Source organism: Leptonotus elevatus, chromosome 20 (genome assembly GCF_054856555.1).
Source record: "Leptonotus elevatus isolate MCC_2025b chromosome 20, RoL_Lele_1.0, whole genome shotgun sequence".
Classification (NCBI taxonomy): Eukaryota; Metazoa; Chordata; class Actinopteri; order Syngnathiformes; family Syngnathidae; genus Leptonotus; species Leptonotus elevatus.
The window spans coordinates 15,211,106-15,232,700 of NC_141258.1; the positions used below are offsets into that span (position 1 = coordinate 15,211,106).

At 38.1% G+C, this 21,595-nt stretch overlaps 1 protein-coding gene across 2 annotated transcripts in view; it reads right to left on the bottom strand.

Annotated features, from left to right (window-relative positions):
• Positions 1 to 450: 450 nt before the first annotated feature.
• The window catches only part of jmjd1cb (jumonji domain containing 1Cb), a 144,677-nt gene continuing 123,532 nt past the window's right edge, over positions 451 to 21,595 (bottom strand). For both annotated transcript variants that reach the window (XM_086063683.1, XM_086063684.1), the window contains 16 exons: positions 20,806 to 21,007; positions 19,610 to 19,824; positions 17,508 to 17,660; positions 17,149 to 17,238; positions 16,242 to 16,366; positions 15,445 to 15,670; positions 15,130 to 15,341; positions 11,602 to 11,934; positions 9,107 to 9,275; positions 8,931 to 9,021; positions 8,658 to 8,788; positions 7,972 to 8,094; positions 7,638 to 7,777; positions 4,407 to 4,583; positions 4,154 to 4,285; positions 451 to 1,238 (listed from right to left, as the gene is read on the bottom strand). In XM_086063683.1, coding sequence (XP_085919809.1) covers positions 1,146 to 1,238; positions 4,154 to 4,285; positions 4,407 to 4,583; positions 7,638 to 7,777; positions 7,972 to 8,094; positions 8,658 to 8,788; positions 8,931 to 9,021; positions 9,107 to 9,275; positions 11,602 to 11,934; positions 15,130 to 15,341; positions 15,445 to 15,670; positions 16,242 to 16,366; positions 17,149 to 17,238; positions 17,508 to 17,660; positions 19,610 to 19,824; positions 20,806 to 21,007 — 2,612 coding nt within the window. In that variant the 3' untranslated portion in view covers positions 451 to 1,145. The remainder of the gene's footprint in view (positions 1,239 to 4,153; positions 4,286 to 4,406; positions 4,584 to 7,637; positions 7,778 to 7,971; positions 8,095 to 8,657; positions 8,789 to 8,930; positions 9,022 to 9,106; positions 9,276 to 11,601; positions 11,935 to 15,129; positions 15,342 to 15,444; positions 15,671 to 16,241; positions 16,367 to 17,148; positions 17,239 to 17,507; positions 17,661 to 19,609; positions 19,825 to 20,805; positions 21,008 to 21,595) is intronic.

Sequence of the window (21,595 nt, forward strand, 5' to 3'; positions counted from 1 at the left end):
ATTGAAGCAAGACATGTTTTATAAAAATACCTCAGTCAATGTATATATGTATATATTTACACTTTATAGTTATTTTTCCCCATTATTTTATCTTTTGACTTCAGAAGTTCAACAAAGTAAATCAACAAAATGAAAATGAATTATTTTCTTAAATAAATTACATCTTTTTTTGTAAATGTCTGTTTTACAGGGAATACGTTTTTTTTTTTCATTAAATGCAAAACTGTATGAGCAATTATTATTTTTTCTATACATAATACAACTTTAGACAGTCTTTACAACAGTTTGGCAGTTCATCTTGAAAAATGTATTTATGGCATGAGGACATTAGCATTTCCCAAAGTTACAGGCATTAGCTGGTGCATGTGTCCTCCATCACAGTAGAACCGTATAACAACTGAAAACAACGTCGAGCGAAACAAAGCGGAAAAAAGGAAACAACTGTACAAATCACATTTACATAATGTTTTTTTGTCTCATTAACATCACATTTACACAAAGCTATAAAATAAATACATCTTCACTGAGTAAAACAAAGTGACAGAACAAAAAAGGAACAGACAAGGAGACAGCTAATGATTTTTGCTTTGCATTTCCCCCACTCACATTTTTTTCTTCGAGATTCCCCCCACCGCTGACCATCAGAAATCACGGTCCTGAAGTTGCTTGCTGCTGGTGATGCTTTTGTAAACAGCAAAAAAATAATAAAAAAATCAATTCAAGAAATGTACTGTATGGGCTCTTGCTGCAGATTGAAGCTGTGGTTCAACAATGCAGGACATAGCACCTTCAGTCTGTCCTGTTGCCCAAACCAGCTTAACCACTTAAGAAGTCAGTGGCTATGATAAGGCTCCCAACCCTCTCATTCCCAACATTCTGTTTTTTTCTTGTTGTCTTTATGATCAATGTAACAGTGGAGGTTTTAACCCCAGTCTGTCCAGTAGACCTGCCTCTTTTTGAGTGTCACCTCTTGGCACGAAAGGTTTAAGGGGTAGGTGTGGATTTGCCTCTTGCCAGCCACGCCAGCCAACCAGGGAGTCTCCCGGATCGCATAAGCAGCTCTACTGCGATTGTCTCCTCCTGCAATCACATGACGGCGTCGTCCTCATGAGAAGAGGTGTCCATGATGGTACTCGGAAGGGCCGTTAGGAATTTTCATCGTCCTCCTCCTCCTCAGAAACGCTCCTTTTCAAGGAACTCACCGCCTCTTTCACACAGTGGTACAGGATGTTCTTCACCTGTGATGAAGAAAAGAAGCAATATTTGATTCAACCTGCACACAATTTTACATTTTAGATGGATTTGGAGCATGTTTCTATTAATAGATTGTTATGCCAGGTATTACACAAGTGGTAATTTCCTAACATAGTGGCCAGTAGGGATGGAACGATATCCAAACATTAAGATACGATAATTATCACAGGTCACGATACAATAATTATCACGATGTTGTGGGGAGGTGGGCGATACAAAAAAGGTCACAATATTGTAAACAAAAAAAAAAAGAGCTCATAGTAAAAAAAACACAATATTGTGCTTTTGTACAAAACAGCAATGCATATAAACAACCTACAATCTCTAATAACAATATTTAGGCACTTACTTGCTAATACACGCATACATTGAGTTCCTCCACATATTAACTCTGTTCACAAGCATATTAAGTTCCCCTTCATATGACCAAACATAGAAGAGCCAAAATTGTGAATATTAAACTGCAATAAAAAAAAATAGCCACTAGAGTGTACTAACTGCATAAATGGAAATCAACCTGACTTTGACTAGCTCTTTGACTGCCAGACGTTTTCAGAAAAGGGATGCCGTCAGTGCCAGCCGATTTAAGCATTTTGACTGATCTTTCAAGGTCCACAGAAAATGTTCTGTTTGGACTATGGAAACACACGTACTACCAAATGAAAGATTGGACTTTCATCTTTCATCAGAAAAAAAAGTTTGTTTCTACCTTATTCCGTTCTTTAGTAATCAATAGAAAATGGTTAGTTTCACCCAATTTCGCCTGTTTTGGACCAAAATACGGAGAAATCAAGCTTTTAGTGAAACGATATTATTTCATGCATTCTAGTGAATTTGACACTTCTTTTTGTCCATGAATGATGCCACAAACACCTAAATAGTGCTTTACTTCTATAAAACACTACCACCAAGGATGAAAAAGTGTTTTTTGATAGCAAAATACATTTATTTACATTCAACAGTGTAACAATTTGACAACAATTTGGCAAACTATTTACAAATGTGTGCAACTGTGGTGCTATTTACAAATATGTGGATGTTTCAACGACAGTTTTTCTTTTTGTAACACTCTCCTGCGTGCAAGGAGACGCAACAGCATTTGCACAACAGATTGCCTCTTCGCGTGCTCCACTTTCTTGCAGGCCGTTTTTTCCGGGGAATAGCAAGTATATACTGCAGTGTGTGTTGCCATCAAGTCTAATATCAGGATCATGCTACGGTTACGTTACGGTGGTGTACGTCTCGCTTCCTCATGTCCTTCAGTTGCTAAACCGGGTTGTAAAAGATGTTCTGATCCATTTTATCCACTCCATTCATGGTGGCATCGTAGTCCAGAAACAGTGTCTTCTCCGTGATCAGACTGTACCCGCTACTCCGATGAATATGCATTGGACTCGGGGTACTCTTCATTGTCCGATCGAATGTCCGGTCGGTTATTGTGCGCGTTTTCCGGCCTTAGCAGCGGTAGCCGCGCTTAGCCGGTGAGGCTTACTACGTGATCATAACAGTCGCGTCAAGGCTTCCAACTTTGGCGTCAAGCTCGGAGTCATCATCATCATCATCATCAATCTGCATTGGTCGATGCCAACTCTCCATCGCCCGATCGAATGTCCGATTGTGTAGAAGTACCCGGTCGGTTATTGTGCGCGTTGTCCGGCCTTAGCAGCGCTAGCCGCGCTTAGCCGGTGAGGCTTACTACGTGATCATAACAGTCGCGTCAAGGCTTCCAACTTTGGCGTCAAGCTCGGAGTCATCATCATCGTCGACATCACTGCGCTTTTTAGTATTGATTGATGCTTTCCGTCTTTGAAAAAAATGCTCAAGCGTGAGCTGCTTGCAACCGGTTGCTTGGTCAGCCATTGTGGCTTCATCAGCCATTGTCTCCTCAACACTCTAGCTCCGCCTCACGTCTTCTACTGACGCCCACGGTGGGCGGCCCATCCAACCTTGTGCAAAGAGAGTCATCGCTGCCCTCTAGGGGCCAAAACGAGTCTTTTACTAATCAGATCTGCCTGATACTTTCAGCACAGCTGCCCAAGGCTTTCCTGCACCCGTTTCCAAAAAAAACAAAAAAAAACATAGGGGACGTCTTTTAACGTCCTCGGCGCCCTTGCCTAGGTTTATGCTAAACGTTTTATAACGTTTATGGCGGTCAAAGAGCTAGTGTAAAAATAACTTTGGTAAAAGTACTCTCAAATAATTACTCAAGTAAAAGTACAAAAGTACAGTGTTTGAAATGTACTTGACGTAAAAAAGTATTTTTACTGTATGTTCATCCTATGTCAATTTGAAAGCTATGAGCTAAAATGGAGCAAAAATTGAAGATACATTGGCCAATTGACTCTGACTTGCTATCAAGTTCAAATTATCCTCTGTAAGTGGCGGCGCGCATTGCCCGTATATTTACGTTTTGTTCTAATTTAGCTAATTGCATGTCATGTGATCTCATGTCGTAGAGCCAATCACAAGCTAGGATGTCATGTGTGCCATGTGTAACGCTTCATATGATTGGCGGATCCAGGATACATTGACGCTGCTTTTTCTTCCAGGACAAGTATTTGAAATTGTTTTTGTGCATTTAAAAACAAAAGTAACGAGTCTAACGACCTTGTTTTGCAAATGTATCAAGTGAAAAGTACAGATACTCATGTTAAACTGGAACGGATAAAAGCAAAAAGTAGTCTAAAAAATAAATATTCAGGAAAGTACAAAGTAATGAAAAAACTACTCAAATAAAGTAACGAAGTATTTGTACTTTGTTACTTCCCATTATTTTGCTTTTATTATCGTGACATGACAATGACGATATTGTGGCAGTTATTGTTACATCCCTAGTGGCCATGGGCAGAATGTTAAACTGACAAAGTAACACATTTTAAGGAGTGATTTCCACAATCACCTGCAGTTTGTCTTCATAGTTGACTTCTTCAAGGTTGGGTCTGAGCTGCTGGGTCAGATGGAAGGAGTTGGCCACATGCTCAGGAGACACAAAGTCATTGATGACCTGAACGCAGCTGTGAAGGTTCTGGACCTGACGGACAAGGTGGCCCAGTAAGACTTTTAAGTGCGAGGTACAATCACAGGACCAGGTGAAGTCAACATGTTTATTTTGTCATTTCAACTAGTAAACAAAATTGTGTGTGTGTGTGTACCTGATGCATAGACCCAGCTGGTATTAGAACCGAATCTCCCAGGAATTGAACAACTGTCCGACCCTGCACCCCATGCTCATCCAAAAGCTGCTGCCGCTGTTTCTTGCTCAGGTACCAGCCCTGCTCTCTTATTGGATCCTGGTCCACTGATACATCCAATCCCTGCTCCTTACAGAGCTAATGTGGTCATGGTGGCACAATTCAACGGAGAGAGGAGAGAAAACAGGTTGAAATGTTGAAAAATTTATTTTCCACCTTATAATCGCTCAAGGGATAGATGACAATGTACAACAGCAGAAACAATACAAACAATAATAATGGGGCGTAAAATGGGGTCCCCATGGAGTAGTGATGTGTCGGTCACGAACGAACCGGCTCTGAAAGCCGGATCTTTGACGTGAACGACGGGAGCCGGCTCCTGATTGGGAGCCGTTTTTTTCTCTCTTTTTTTTTTCTCTCTCTTTTTTTTCTCTCTAAAGTCGCATTTGATTGGTGAGTATGTGTGTGTGTGACGTCTCTGTGTCTGCGCTCAACGCTGAGCAGCAGAGGGGGGAGGGGCACACGACAGCACGCTGCAAGCAGTCACACACACTCGAACGCGAACGGGAGGGAGGAGACGAGAGAGAGGAGGAGAGCGCTTGTATAAACGGAAAGGTAAAAAAAAACAGTTAAAAAATGAGTGACAAGAGAAAACGCAGCAATATATGGACACATTTTAATACAACAACTGACAAAACTAAGGCAGAGTGTAAAGTCTGTAAGACTAAAATTTCATATCGGGGAGGCTCTACAAACAATTTACACCGGCACATGAGAACTACTCATCCTTTAGTTCAATTGGAGGAAAAAAGGCAAATAAATGAACCTGATAATGAAGGTGCTACTGCAACTGTTGCTGCTGCGGCTGCAGTGTCTTCAGCATCATCCAGTGCACCACCACAACAACGGAAAATTACAACCCAGAGCTCTCTGGGCCAATTTTTGCAAAAGTCAATGACTCCAGCAAGACAGAAGGCAATTGATGAAGAACTGGCTAAAATGTTGGGGCACTTGCCATTTCTGAATGTAAATCTTGACTGAAGAACACTGTTTTCTGGATGCAGATTTTTTATTTTATTTTTATTTTATACATTTTAATTTATATTTTGCTGTGCGATTCTGTTTGTCTGTTGTTTCACTTGAAAATTGTTATTGTTAAACCTTATTTCAGTTCATTTGTAAATAGTTAAATGTTTGTTTTGCACTATCTAATTTGTTTCTATTTTCTTTTTTTATATCTGTCGAGTTTATAAATAAAAGTGTATTTTATACAACAAACATTTGATATAGTGCAATTTTTTCACATTAGTAACTCATATTGCGCATAGTTTTAAATTGTTGTTGATAATATATTTATTTAAGAGCCATTTGGGAGCCGAAAGAGCCGGCTCTTTTTAGTGAGCCGAACCAATAGAGCCGGTTCCCTAAAAAGAGCCGTAATTCCCATCACTACCATGGAGGAAGGGGCCCTTTGCACAATGCGTGTTCTGCCGCTCTGCGTTTCGGGAGAGTGGGCTCTGTATGCAACTGTCAATTAATGTGATAACCTTTCATAACACGCTCTCTGACATCAAAGACTTCAACATTGTATGTTGAAGTCTCATGTCAGTCAATAGTATAAAATTGTAACATTCTTAATTGTTACAGAAAATTATTTAAAAGCTGGAATATAGCTGTGGCAACCGTGGATCAGGGGTTTGAGCCAGTCATCCAGTAACCGGAAGGTCCGCTGTTCGATTCCCGCGCCCCCCAAGTTGTGTGCCGTTGTGTCCTTGAGCAAGACACGTATTACCTCAAGTGTCACTCGCACTGGTTTTATGAATGGTGCAAATGTTTGGTGGCGGTCAGAAGGGCCATAGGCGCGCACTGGCAGCCAGGCTTCCGTCAGTCTGCCCCAGGGCAGCTGTGGCTATGTACCTAGTTTACCGCCACCAGAGTGTGAATGTGTGAATTCATAAATAATGTATACACTGTGAAGCATCTTTGAGTGTCCAAAAAAAGCGCAATATGAATCTGATGCATTATTATTATTATTGTTTTGATTAAATTCAATCTTAATACTGTCAGCTGCAAAATGCAACATGGATCATATTCTAATAACAGCATGTTGTTATAACAAAAAAAAAAAAAGTACCAATATAATTGTTTATGTAGTAGTCTATCTGTAAAATGTCGGCTGTCACGACAATCTTAAAACGACGAGGAAATCCTGGAAACGCAATTTCCTTGAATTTAAGGTTGGGTGACTAATCACCATTAATTTGTCAGTTGTGTGAATAATTTATTTTTAAATCTATTCTTTTAAAATTGAGGAATATAAGATTTAGATAAAGAGTGCTGCTGTCTAAAATTTGTCTTTATCCTGTGACAAACAGATACCGTATTTTCCGGACTATAAGTCACTTTTTTTTTTTCATAGGTTGGCTGTTACTCCCGTTTATACTCCGGAGTGACTTATATATGAAAAAAGTATACCGGGGGTATATAATTTCACAGACACCCACAAGAGGGCAATTTTTCCTACTCCTTAACAAATGCCCGCCCAAAGAAAATCTATAAGCTGCAAGTGGAGAACCCTCATTGTGTTAGCATATCTTACACCTATTCAGCCTGTTCTCAAGTAGTTTGTAAAATAAATTACCCGCAAAAAATTAGACTTAAACTCCAGTGCAACTTATGTATGTTTCTTCTTCTTCTACATAATTATGCATTTTTGGCCTAGTGCGACTTATGGTCCGGAAAATACAGTTATGTCAATTTTTGTGTGTTTTTCACAGGACAGCAACGTTATGTATAAATAATACATGTTTTATTTTATCAACGTACATTTTTTAAAATATATATAATTGTAGGTCTAGTAATCGCTAATCATATAATAAAGGTCGGTCTCACCTTACAGGTAGCTGACATGTTTTGCCACCATCTTTCTTCCCCGGATACCGGAAGGAGACAAACCTAACGAAGCAGTAATTGATGGTAGGCTTGTGAAGTGTGGTCTCTCTGAGGCACTGTAGTGTGTGTGCTTCAAAATGCACATGTTTCCAACTTAAGCCTTTGCATTCTATTATTATTCTATTCACCACTAGATGGCAAAAATTTCTACACTCGATCCCTTTAAACAACTGCTTTAAGAATTCAGAGTGTGATGATGAATTAAATCCTTATTTCAAGCTTCCTCTTCATGTTGGTTACCTTGTACAAGAACTCTCGGACTTTGTCCATGTCTTTGTTGAGGTAGATGTGCCATAGTGCCCCCGGTGTTTCACTGGAGTCCTTCAGCCTCTTCCGAACCCCCTCATCCAGATTGTCCTCTTCCAGACGCTTTAACACTCCTACAGCCACACATATGCAAAACTATATTCATACATTTAATCTATTTTTAGATTATTATATAAAACCAATTCATTAGTTTCTAGTCCCATCCATTTACAGTGCACTGTTGGTCATTAACTCATTCCTACTAGAAAATATTGACTTCCTATGAGAAGTAAAGCATCCCAAATAATGAACAGTGTTTAAACTTTACCGGTTTTGGACAAGACTCCATTGCCTTTGGCCACTCCAACATATACAAGAATAGAGACAACATCTGAGACTTCTACGTGTAAGTTGGCAGTCCCGAAGTCCTGGTCCTGAGATGCAGCTACACCTACAAAAATGATCAATAAGTGATGAATCAAGAGGATGGATCCTGTAGAAGAATCACAATCACAACATATCCTATATGTACACGACTCACAAAAAAATAAGTATTTGGCTCTGGGATAAAATTTCCAGATGAACTTAATATGCACCATAAGTTTTACAGGTGAAATTCATTTAACCCTCTTTAAAATTTTGAGTGCATGTCCAACTGTTCAGTGTATAAATACAGCACCACCTAGCCTAGCCTAGCCTTGGGGCCTAGCCTTGGGGCAACCCCCCCCCCCCACCCCAAACACACATACGGCATTTTGTGCAAAATTTGGATACTCTTTTTAAGTGTGATAACTAAGTCATTTATGACCAAAACTAATTGAGCTTTACACAGTCATCACACCTGCCAATTTCCCCCCCATATGTTAAGGTTTATTATGCCATTTTCAAAGAAATTCTGCTTCGCATGTGCCAGTACCCCAACGTGCAAGTACCCAAAAGTGGCCCTGGCTGCGAGGGCCCATTATAGCTCGCAACTCTAGTTTACTTTATTATTAATTTACAGTGAGGCATTACCATAGGCACAGCAGAGTCTCGGTCCCAAATCTGGCCTGACGAAGAACGACGGCAGATGAGATGCTAGATTCAGGCTTCCTTCTGGATCAGAGTACTCGGGTAGTGGCAGGTTCTTCATTAAATCATCATACCTGGGGGAGGGATATAAATAGAGATGATTTATATTCCCTTATGCCTCTCGGCCCTCTCCATACCTTTGATTGTGAAATGTGTTTTTTTTTCTCCATTTGCTGAACAGAAGTATACAGAAATATTTAAAGTGCTTGTATGGACCTTGAAGGCATGAGAGCCATAAACTCCTCTCCGGAAGGCCAGTCCTTCAGTCTGTAAACCACAGGTTCCCCATTCTTGGACTTGAGTCGTTCTTAACAAGTTAGAGGATATTTGTTAGACTCAATTGTTCTATTTTTCTTTCAATACCCAATCAAAAGTTTGGCGCTTGAACTCACTGGTGATGTCCTCAAATCCATCCCAGAACTCCTTGATTCCTGAGTTGGAGACCACTTGGTCTTTACAATTGAGAAGGTCCCCCTGATGGTCTGCAAACTCCTGATTGAAAGAGTCCGCTTTCCACAGAGTGGCATTCAGACGCTTGTGGATCCCGGACACCAAAACAGGCTATGCAAAACACACAAATGACATATATTAAAGATAGAGATGAGCGAGTACCGATACAAGGCCACATTTCATGGGATCGGTACTCGCGATGGATATTGATACTGGTATCGCCCCCCCGCTCTTGAGGCCATTTTTCAGTCAGGAACTGTCAGAAAGACTGGGGGGTACGAAAGTTTTGTTCCGTCTTGTTCGTTTCCTGTGTGTCTCCTTGTGAAGTAACACTTGTTCATTTCATTACTTCTGGCAGCACCATTTTGGTGTGCGTTACTGAGAATAAGTAAGTACTCTTGTTGTGAGTAATATCACCTATATCTGTGGTTCATATATGTTTGTAGCTCACGTAACTTTGCCTTGTTTAACTCTTTGACTGCCAAGCATTTTCAGAAAAGAGGATATGTGGGTGCCAGCTGATTTAAGCATTTTGACTGATCTTTCAAGGTCCACAGAAAATTTTGTGCTTGGACTATGGAAACACAGATACTACCAAATGAATAATTGAACTCTCATCTTTCATCAGAAAAAAAAGAGTTAGTTTCTACCTTATTCCGTTTTTCAGTAATCAACAATAGAAAATAGGTTAGTTTCACCCAAATGCTCGGTTTTGGACCAAAATACGGAGAAACTATATTATTTCCTGCAATCTAGTGAATTTGACACCTTTTTTTTCCATGAATGATGCCACAAACACCTAAACAGTGCTTTACTTATGTAAAACACTACCACCAACAATGAAAAAGTGTTTTTTGATAGCAAAATACGTTTATTTACATTCAACAATTTGACAAAACAATTTGGCAAACTATTTACAAATGTGTGCAACTGTGGTACTATTTACAATTGTGTGGATGTTTCAACTACACAGTTTTTCTTTTTGTGAGGTATATTGTGTAAAACTCCCCTGCGTGCAAGGGGATGCAGCAGGATTTGCACCACAGATTAGTTTCACTGCGATTGCCCCTTCGCGTGCACTTTCTTGCCGGCCTTTTTTTCCGGGGAGTGGCAGGTATATACTGCAGTGTGTGTTTGGCCATGTTGTCATCAAGTCTACTCTCAGGATCATGATACGGTGACCTGGTGTTACGTCTGGCTTCCTCATGTCCTTCAGTTCCTATACCGGGTGGTAAGAGATGTTCTGATCCATCTTATCCACTCCATTCATGGTGGCATCGTAGTCCAGAACCAGTGTCTTCTCCGTGATCAGACTGTACCCACTCCTCCGATGAATATGCATTGGACTCGGGGTACTCTTCATCGTCCGATTGAACGTCCGCCTGTGCAGAAGTGCTCATTTTCCGGCGTTAGCATCGTTAGCCGGTGAGGCTTTACGGCGCGATCGAAGCCGCCGCGTCAACGTTTCCAACTTCGGCGTCAACGCTTCCAACTTCGGCGTCAACCTCGGAGTCACCATCATCATCATCAATGTGCTCTTTAGCATTGGTCGATGCTTTTCGTCTTTGAAAAAAATGCTCAAGCGTGAGCTGCTTGCAACCGGTCGCCATTTTCGCTTCCTCAGCCATTCTCCCCTCAACACTCTAGCTCTGCCTCACGTCTTCTACTGACTCCTACCCGATCTTGTCCAAAGAGAGTCATCGCTGGCATCTAGTGCCCAAAAATAGTCATTATACTAACTCGACCTGCTTGATACTTTCAGCACAGCTTGCCAAGGCTTTCCTCCACCCGTTTCCCCAAAAAAACAAAAAAAACATACTGAACGTCTTTTAACGTCTTTGGCGGCACTCATTTGGATTTTACCAAACGTTATTAAACATTTTTGGCGGTCAAAGAGTTAATTGCCTCGTTTATGTTTGCCATGCTCGTAATTGCCTCGTTAAAGTCTTGCTAAAAAATAGAACAGTCCAAATTAAAAGCATGGATTTCAAAACAAGATATAATTAAACATCACACTAAACAGCTTAAGGAATTCTTAACATGGAAGATATTACTTGAAGCCCTATTGTATTGAATTGATTTATTTGCACTTCACTGTATCACTTAAAAATAAGTTGTACAACCACATATTTTGATTGGGACTTTTTTTTTTCTGGCCACTTGTTTGTGGAAATTCATTTTATCGTATGCTCTATGCAAAATGACTTTTATGAGCAAATTGAAAAAATATAATTGCCATTAATTTCATTCAATTTTAAGGAAATTTGCTGTATTTGGGGTATATATATATATATATAATTTTTTTAATGATCTGTGATTGTTTTTTAAATTTTATGTATCATAAGTACTAATGGTATAGGTATCAGTCTCAAAAAAGTGGTATCGAACATCCCTATGCCAATACTGCACTCCAACTACGAACACAAATGACACATACCTGGCCCTGTTTCCAGCATTCTCTGAAGAGCTTCCAGTTATTCTGGTTACGGTGATCTTTGAGCCAAAGTAGTCGTCCATTATTTAGCCAGCAGTGGGGAATATCTGGATACTGATTGGATGAATCCTCTGCAATGACTGTAGTCTTCTTGTCTGTTTTGACGTCTTCTGGCACGGCAGGTGTTGGGTTGGTGTTGTTGACAGGGATGACTGGCTCTTGCTTGATTGACAGCTTTGTGGTGATAGTTTGGCGACCGGCAGGGATTTTGTTCTCAACAACTGATGCGATGATGTCATCTAGGATATTTGGCATGGTCCGTCCACCTTTCCCCGTCTTGAAAAAGGCATGAAACAAATTATTTGATACAAAAATACATATTTGACCTTTTTTTTTTCCAAAGTTGGTGAAAAGCCACACTTCTACCAAGAAGTACAGTCCACATCTGCTAACCACAGTAGTGTTTTGCAACGGTAAACCCTGATCGGGCGTGTGGTCCTGTGTGTCAGCTATGTAAATTACTAGGGCTGGGTATTGATTCTAATTTCCTCAATCGATTCAATTTCAATTCACAAGAGTTCAGTTCAATTCTATTTAGATTTTTTTCCGTTTCGATTCGCTTTACTTCACTTCAATTAAGTTTGATATGGATTAATTATGGAACATCAAGTCTTCTTAAATATCAAGGTTCCGTTCCGTTCTTCAATTCCGCCGGTCGGGTCGCGGGGGGCAGCAGCTTTAGCAGGGAAGCCCAGACTTCCCTCTCCCCTAAATATCAAGGTCATGATTAAAAACTCCACAAACACTAAATTCCAAATTAAATTTTGCAGAGGCAGTAACTGGTTAAATTATTTAGTTTTTAACGAAAGTAACACGTGTTATAATCACTTACTTGTTACACAAACATTGACATCAGCAAGGGTGAGATGAAAATATTTTCAGAAAACAGTAAGATACAATTTTTTTTAATTGGCTTTGAAAAGCCTATTTTTTATGACTTTAAGGGAAAAAGAGATATTAAAATAATCGATTCATGGTTTTATGAATCGATATCAGGCTCGAATAGGAAAATCAACTCTATATTGATTATTCAATTTTTTAAACCCAGCCCTATAAATTACATAACATCATAATAGGGGTGGGGATTTCTGGTGAATTTTTCTGACAATTTATTTCATCCAGTTTCACAATAACAGAGATATCAGCATAGTTTGATGTGGGGTATGCAAATGTCTACCATTTTGAGATACTACAACAGTTAGAATGAAAAAAATATATATATTATATTTTATTTGATATACAGTATAGTGATTTGTGCCATATACGTCACCTTGGAAAATGTAACTTGTGGACAGTCTTAACACATTCGGCAGATACAGCTGTTGGCGCCGTTACTGTATTGTACATTTAAGTGACAACAGATGCAGCCGTAATGTTTTGACAGATAGTTTCCGAAATGTTCAGACAAATACTACACATGTTATGGTTGCCAACGTTTCTATGATACAGAGTACGAACATGTAACTGAATGTTAAGCGAATATCTAACATAATTTTACCCACTCACTAAACTAATGACGGTGTTAGTGATGTCTCGCAAGATTACTTGCTTTGTCAATGGTACCATGCGCGTTTGCTCAACTTGGCGAGTGTTGCTTTTCAGCATTTTTTCTTTAGAGGTAGTCACGTTTGTGGAGAAGTCAATTGCAGATCACTCTAAAAAAATAATTGTTGAACCAATTTAAGATTACAAATAGAATTGTTGACCAACTTAATAAAAATTCCTTCAATTGGTAACACACAATTGAATTAAGTTAATCCAAAGTGAATATACTATAATATAATATAAGTTTAACTAACTAACCATGAGTTCATTAAACTTAATATATTCACTTTGGATTAATTTAATTAACTTTGGATTAATTTAATTCAAGCAAATATATTAAGATTAAGGAATTCATAATTAATTAACTCATTTGCTCCAAGAACGTATAAATAAGTTCTATTTTAAACATTTTAAATGTCTCAAAGACTTATTTATATGTTTTTTATGGGGTTTTTTTTATGCTGGAGCATACAGAAGGCTTTGATGCAGCCTCTGAACTGCAGAGAACAGTTGAAGCAATGGTAGCAATTACAAAAATGTCCAGCAGGTGGCATCAGAGTATAAGAGATCAACCAGGGCCATGTTGCAAACAAGCTGATGTCGTCACAGTTCTAAACAGATTCGTGAATAATGATGAGACTTAGCTATATTCTAATGCTAATTGCTGCAAAACGGAAACAGATAGAAATATAGTTTTTTTCCTGATGAAAGAAGAGACTCTAATCTTTCTTTTGGTAGGTTCCAGTTTGTTTGTATTTGCAATAGAACACAATATTCTGTCAAAATCAATCAAAAATCTTTCAAATATTATTTATTTCAAAGTAAAACAGCCGGGAGCGAAGGGGGTTGGGAGTGAATGAGTTAATATATCAAGTTTAATTAATTATGAGTTCATTAAACTTAATATATTCACTTTGGATGAACTTAATTCAATCGTGTGTTACCAATTGAAGCATTTTTTTCCCATAAACAACATAAACAACGGGTCCATCATTCGAGTAGCAAACAAAATAGTCCAGGATACCACCCACCCACTACATCAACACATTATCCTTCTTCCCTCTGGGCGCAGGTTCAGGGCAATCGGATTCAGGAGGGCCCGCTTTGGGAAGAGCCTGATCCCAACAGCCATAGCCGCCCTAAACAGCAGGCCCCGCTGACCAATCCAAATCCACCACTCTGTCATATGCCATGTATATTGCCATGTCTGCCATCTGTCTGTGATGCATTTTAAGTTGTTGTCTTCTTCCAGTACGGTCTACTGAAAATTAATTTCCCCATGGGGACCAATAAACCAATCAACATTTTTTTTAATTGGTCAACAATTCTCTTTTTGCGGTGGATGAGAAGTGTTGGCAAATTGCTCAATTGCACATTTTACAAAGTTAATTTTGACTGACGTCATTCTTGTCAAACCTTGAATCATTTCCCGGCTAATTACAATGCATGTTTTTAAATTATTTGCTGAGAAGGGACACTCATCCATATTTAAATTGCCTGAATGTCAAGTGACTGAATCCTGCTTGCTGACTGGCAGAACAGACTTATCACTCACTGTTCCTTTGCTGTCTATACACACTGATTCGCTGAATGAGGATTTCATCACTCCCTCCCACTTTGCAGCCAATCAGTGAACTCGTTTTTTGACAAGTTACTGACACAGTATTAATACTCAATATTGTAAAATTGCATATTCTAAAACAAACTTTGACGACAATAGAGGACGATATAAACCGCCCACAAATACATATTAGCACAACATAATGTAACTTACCTTAAAGAATTACAAACAATATTTTTAAACAAGGTACTATCATCAAACAAACAACCACATTAAATCCACTGGATGGTTGGAAAAATGCAAGCAGAGTGACTGTCATCTCCTCTAATATTGTTTGATATCAGAAATAATGCTTAAGTGCGCACCTGTGAGGCAGTTGAATATACTGGCGCAAAGGCGATTCCAGCATCAGTTGAGCCCAGTTTCAGCTTTCCTGCAGTGGTGGTGAGCAGATCTCTGAGAGTGGAGCCCTGCTCTGTACTGTTGCCAATCAGTGATGTGGTTTTACATTGCTGCAGAACCTCCAGGCTGTCCCCTTCTTTCACCGATTTTCCCAGTAACATAGAGTCTTTGTTTTCTGTTTGAAAAATGGATAGATCACAAAAACGTTACCTTTCAGTAGCATTTCAATACATCATAAGTATTCTGAAGAAAACAATGATTTTCATTGTTGTACTTGCCTTTCTTTTCCTCTCTGGATTTCTGCTCTGCTAGGTCAGCCAGGAAATGCAGAGGTGACTGGGACTCTGGTGGGGTAACCGCACTTCCTGCATCACTGCCCGGACTCCTTCCTCCTCCGCCGTTGGTCTCTACTTTAGTTCCTCCTTGATCAGAGTTCTGCTGACAGCGTGGCTCAGTCTTCACCAGTGACAGTTTATTGCTATGGTTCAGAACATTCTGCAGTACCTGGCAGACAGATGGAAGGAACGATTGCCAACATAAAAGGTTTGTTTTTGAGACATTCTTCTTTGTTGTTAAGGTCTATTAATGGAACATGTCTCAATCATAATTTATTTTATTCAGCTAAGCAAATTAAGTGAGTTATTCGCTTTGATGGTTTCTTGTGTAATGCACTGGTTCTGCTTTGTCTGCTCAGTTGTCGATTTAATTATTTTTAAATCAGACAGCTCTATGTTATTTAATAATCCATGATTAAAACGTACTAAAAAATTCAGAACCGTTTACGTTTGCAATATGACACAATTCGTAGGTTGCAATAATTGCACCATAACATAACAATAATTTAAAAAGCTGCTGATTCATTTTCAGCCACTTATTGACTGACTTTGGGTGAAAGGCAAGGTACATCTTGGACTTTCTGCTGCACATTCACAGGGCAAGCTGACATCACTTCAAATTTACTGTGAGGATGGTTCACTGGTTTCACTTGGAGACTTGACCTATTATTTACAGCAGCAAAGAACATATGCGGACACTCAGCTGTTGTAGCATTAAAAGATAAATACAAACACTGTACCTGTGAAACTCCATTGGTGGTTGGTAGCTTGTTGAGGAGATTCTGTTTGCTGGTGCATGCACAATGCAGTTTGATGTTGTGTTTTTCTCTCAGTGAATGCATCGAGGAAACTAAATCAGTCAGGACTGAAAAATAATAACAAAGAGAAATAAGCTTGATTGTAGGAAATATGGACATTTGTCTGGAGCAAGTGAGCATGGTGAGCTTATAATATGCTTAGAAGAACAATAATTTATTAACTGCGTATGTTTAACTCATTTACTCCCAGCCATATTCTCTGAAGCAACCGCTTTCGCTCCCGGCTGTTGTACTGGATTTTGACTGATTTTGAAGGCCCACAGAATATTGTGTTCTATTGCAAAAGTCTCTTCTTTCATCAGGAAAAAAAAGTATATTTCTATCTGTTTCCGTTTTGCAGCACCTAGCATTAGAATATAGCTAAGTTTCATCATTAGTCACATTCGTGGTGAAAACAATGGCAGAAAGAGCTTGTTGCAACATGGCCCTGGTTGATCTTTTATACTCTGCTGCCACCTGCTGGCCGTTTTTGGTAATAACTACCATTGCTCTAAGCGACCTCTTCAGGTCAGAGGCTGCATCAAAGCCTTCTGTATTCTCTAGCATAAAAAAACATATACCTGTAAATAAGTTTTTGGGAAATGGCAATATTTAAAATAGAATGTTTTTATACGTTTTCCGGAGCAAATGAGTTAAAAAAACAACATTTTAAATAACAAGATAAATCACCACAATCAACTTAACATACAGTCTGAATAGTTCTAGTATAATCTAGTTCATTTATTTTCTATACGGCTTTTTGCCACACACACTATTGTCGTGCTTGTATGACAAGCTATCAGTTATCAACATTTTGCGTAATATGGAAAGATGAAAAGATTATCTTTACCTGTGCCAGGTATGATCTGTGTTGGCATTAGGTGTTTGTGATCATGAGGCTGGCCTTTCACGCACTTCAGCCAGCCATATAGTTCTTTATCTGACAACAAAAATAAAAAGGTTAGAGCAAATATTAACTTAAACTGTAAACACCCACAAATTACACAAATATGACTTTTACATTGCTTAAATAAACAATTTCACTTCAATTAAGTCAAGTTGTTTGTGAAAGTTTTTCAATGCATCATGTCTATAGTGTGGGTGTTTGCAATACATAAAGAAATTTCCTTGTCTACTCATTTGACCTGTTAAGTGAACACATTTGGCCTTTTTTTTTTCTTCTTATCTGCTTTGCAGTATCCAACTGACCTTTGGAGCTCCTTCTTTCCTTGGCTTTGTAGCAGTCCAGGCAGACAACAAAGCCACATTTCTGACAGACCCAGTGGATATTGAATAGTGTTGCCTCACAGGCATCGCACATCTCCCTCACTCCCTTAACAGCGCGCTTCCACACAAGCTTGGCTGAAACGCACACAAAGATTGGTTAATGCTAAAAGTATAGAAAGAGTCATACAAGATATACAGTTGACCCTCACCATATTGCGTTATTTTTGCTCTCTCGCTTATTGTAGATTTTTTTTTAAATCGTGCATATTATATTTTCATAGATTTTTTGCGATTTTGGTTTGATAATTTTTCCATATGGACTAGTGTTACTACAGATTTATGTAGCAATAAGTTTAAAATAAAATAAAGTTAAGTTTTAAAATAAAGTTTGGGATAATTTCACACTTAGAAAATAAGACAAAGCGCAATGTGTCAAACTTGTAAATTGCAGAATTGGTTTACACAACTGCACGTTTATGAAAAAGTAATTGTTAGCTAATGTAAAATAGCCTACTGCCACAATTTAGAATGAATTGTAATCCCGCAACAGGGGGTCAAGGAAAGACACAGTAACGGTGCACTTTCAATCATTTTTTTGAACAAAGAGTACCACAATAAACACGTAACGAGCTCATAGTGTACAGTATAACTAAGCCAATAACAGCCAACTCTACATTTACATTTGCTGACCCAACGTCACTCAAAAGGCTCGGCCCTGCCTTTCAAGCAACACTAAGGAACTTTCAGTTTATGTTGATTATGGCAGTGCCATATGGACAAAAGCAGTAATGTTATGCCTGAAGGAAGACCACATTTCCTATAAGGACAAGCGCATTGCATAATTTTTAAGTTTACTCCAGCGAGTGAAAGACGGACCAATGTTGATTATTGACTGTCCTTTTATCCAGGTAGCTTCCCTTTTTCTTTCAGTTGTTTTGCAGCTTCTGCCATGAAAGCAGTAATTGTGCGTCTTTGTAACCGGTGTTAATTTTGACAAGAAATGTTTATTTAGTTTTAGTTTAGAGTCTTTTGACTAAAAATAATTAAAGTTTTAGTCATAATTAAGTTATCTGATTGTATTTTAGTTTTAATCAATTTTTAGTCGACGAAAATAAAAAGCAATTTTAGTCGACGAAATTGACAGTTTAGTTGATATTTTCCTTCAGCATACATTTAAACCTTTTTACAGAAAATTATAACAACTATTTGTAACTGCAGTTTAACACGCAAGACACATTTAATACATTTTATTAATTGTTTCAATGAAAAATTTTGTTTTCACATAAATAAAAAAAAAGTGCATAATTGCTTGAGCTTAATCTTACAGCTGCACAATGAATGTAGACAAATTTGAGGATTAAATAAAGTGCAGTGAACACTGAACAGTTTCTGAGTGGTTCTTTTCTCCCACCTGCGTTTCATTCCTTCTGATTGGACTGTGTGAATTTTGGTCACTGTGTTGTTTTCATTTTCGTTTTAGTCACTGACGAAATTGTCAGTCAATTTTAGTTATTGTCTCAATGAATGGCTTCTATTTTAGTTTTCGTTTCATTTTCATCCGGGAAAAAATTTTCGGGCCAAAAAATATGACGAAAAATTTTCATCGACAAAATTATCACTGTTTGTAACGAATGGATAAAGGAGGAAGTGACATATGTCATAAAGCAGTCAGCACATTTGTAGTTTTTTGTGTGGCAGTGTTCCTACCATCCTCCTCAAAGTTGCTTGGTGCCAGTAAAAATGATAAAGACCCCCTCAGGCCATGGCAAAGGTACCATTCAGTTTTAAGTCGATGTTTCATCAGAAGAGTTATGAAAATATTTTATTAAGGTTGAAAAGTTCCTTAGTGCTACTTTAAGTCACACATATTAAAGTGACAGGTACTGCAGAGCATGAAGACCGTGACCCTAAGTACAAATAATACCTGCACCTCACATGGTATTATGTATAAAATCGATAAATAATGAAATATATGGTTGCTCATTTCCGGATTTCCGTCTATCGCTGGGGTTCTGGAATGTAACCACAATATTAACGTAGGGACAACTGTAATGGAAATGTGAGTCATTGTTAGGACAACACACCATCCTTTTTGACCCAGGACGCTGCTGTATTCTCCATCAGGACCATCTGACAGAACATGTCTCCTATAAAGCTGAGGATGTACTTGGCTCTGGTTTGGTCCAGGTGACTGTCCTCCATAGCTGCAGGGATCCACAGGGCAAGGGCCTCATCATCAAACTGGTCTGGAGTGGAAAAACCATCCATTCGGATGACTCCATTTTTACTGTAGGAAAGCCTGAAAGGGAAAGGGGATAAAAAAAAAAAACTACAGTCTAAACTTCAGAACATTACAAATTACATATATTTTCTTAAATCCAGACATCATTATACAGAATATCCCATTTAACCCTCTATCTGTGTGAAGTTTGTGTGTACTTCTCATGCTTGTGTGAGCATGTCTAGTTTACTTCCACATTCCAAATGTATGCATGTAAAGTTAACTCCTTCCTAAAATGCTGTGACAGCCTATGTAATTTTTCAGAAAACACGAAAAACTGAACCAAATACTGATTATATCAAATTTGCAGTATTAATAATTTTATTTCAGTGGTAGAATTGAATAACCATGGATGTAGCCAATTTCAGCAGAGGTGGCCAGTATAATGAGGAGAAAAAATAAGGAAAATATAGAAAAGAAAAAAAGGAAAAATTATCAAAAGATGGCTTGGGTTATTATTTTAAGAAGGTCATTATTTTAAGAGGGTGACAACATGCTTTGAGGACCTGTCTAAAGCGTCTGGATGACAGGTAGCCGACAAGCTAGCAGGTGGCTAACTTGACATGGGAAAAAAAATCCGTAACGACTCAGTGGGATATATTACGCTGGAGTACTTAAAATAATATAATTTCACTTCTCAAACATATAGGAATGTGTGGGCAGAAAACGTTAGTATAAACATTTTTGGTTGACAGTTGAAAGTTTAGTGGGTCGTGTTTTTAGCGCATTCAGTTAAGAATCTCAGTATCTGACAGCTGAGTGAATGTCTTGATTGTGAATGTCTAATTTTATGCATGTGCTGATTTTTATTATTTTTATTTATTATTCAATCAAGTTTGAGAGGCTTGCCAAGCAACACTCAATTCAGTGGTGTGTATGGATGCATTTTTATTTTCAATTTACAGAAACGGCCTAAAATGTTGTAGGTTGGATTTGTCTCATTGCATTTCCTGGTTTTTCAACTCGGAAAAATAGATTAACACTATGATATAGCCTTACCGTCTGAAATAGTAGAAACGACAAAAGACAGGAGAATGTGCTGGCTCTTCGCCTTTCTTGTTGCGGATGACCCTACACTCGCGACACTTTTGCAGATTGGGTCCGATTTCTGCACAAGAATCATCCTGAAGAAACGACTCCCCCGTCTGCTTCAGCTTCTTCACCTTGCGCCAATCCTTCAGGACAGAACGTGGGATCCCATCTGAAAAGAATGTATATTATATATATATATATATATATATATATATATATATATATATGTATGTATATATATATATATATATACATATATATATATACACACACACATATATATGTATGTATATATATATATATATATATATATATATATATATATATGTATATATATATATATATATATATATATATATATACACACATATATACACATATATATATATATATATATACATACATATACACACACACACACACGTATATACATATACACACACACATATATATATATATATACACACACACACACACACACACACACATACACACACACGCATACACATACATATACATACACACACACACACACACACACACATATACATACACACACACACACACACACACATATATATATATATATATATATATATATATATATATATATATAATGCAGTGCAAATAAAAAGCAGCTCAACTTTTTAAGAATCCAATAAAATATTTTATTCATAGTAATTGCAACCTTAAAATATTCAGGAAATGTAATTTTAATGTTTTAAAAATTATGTCCTGTAGATGCCATTCTCCTATG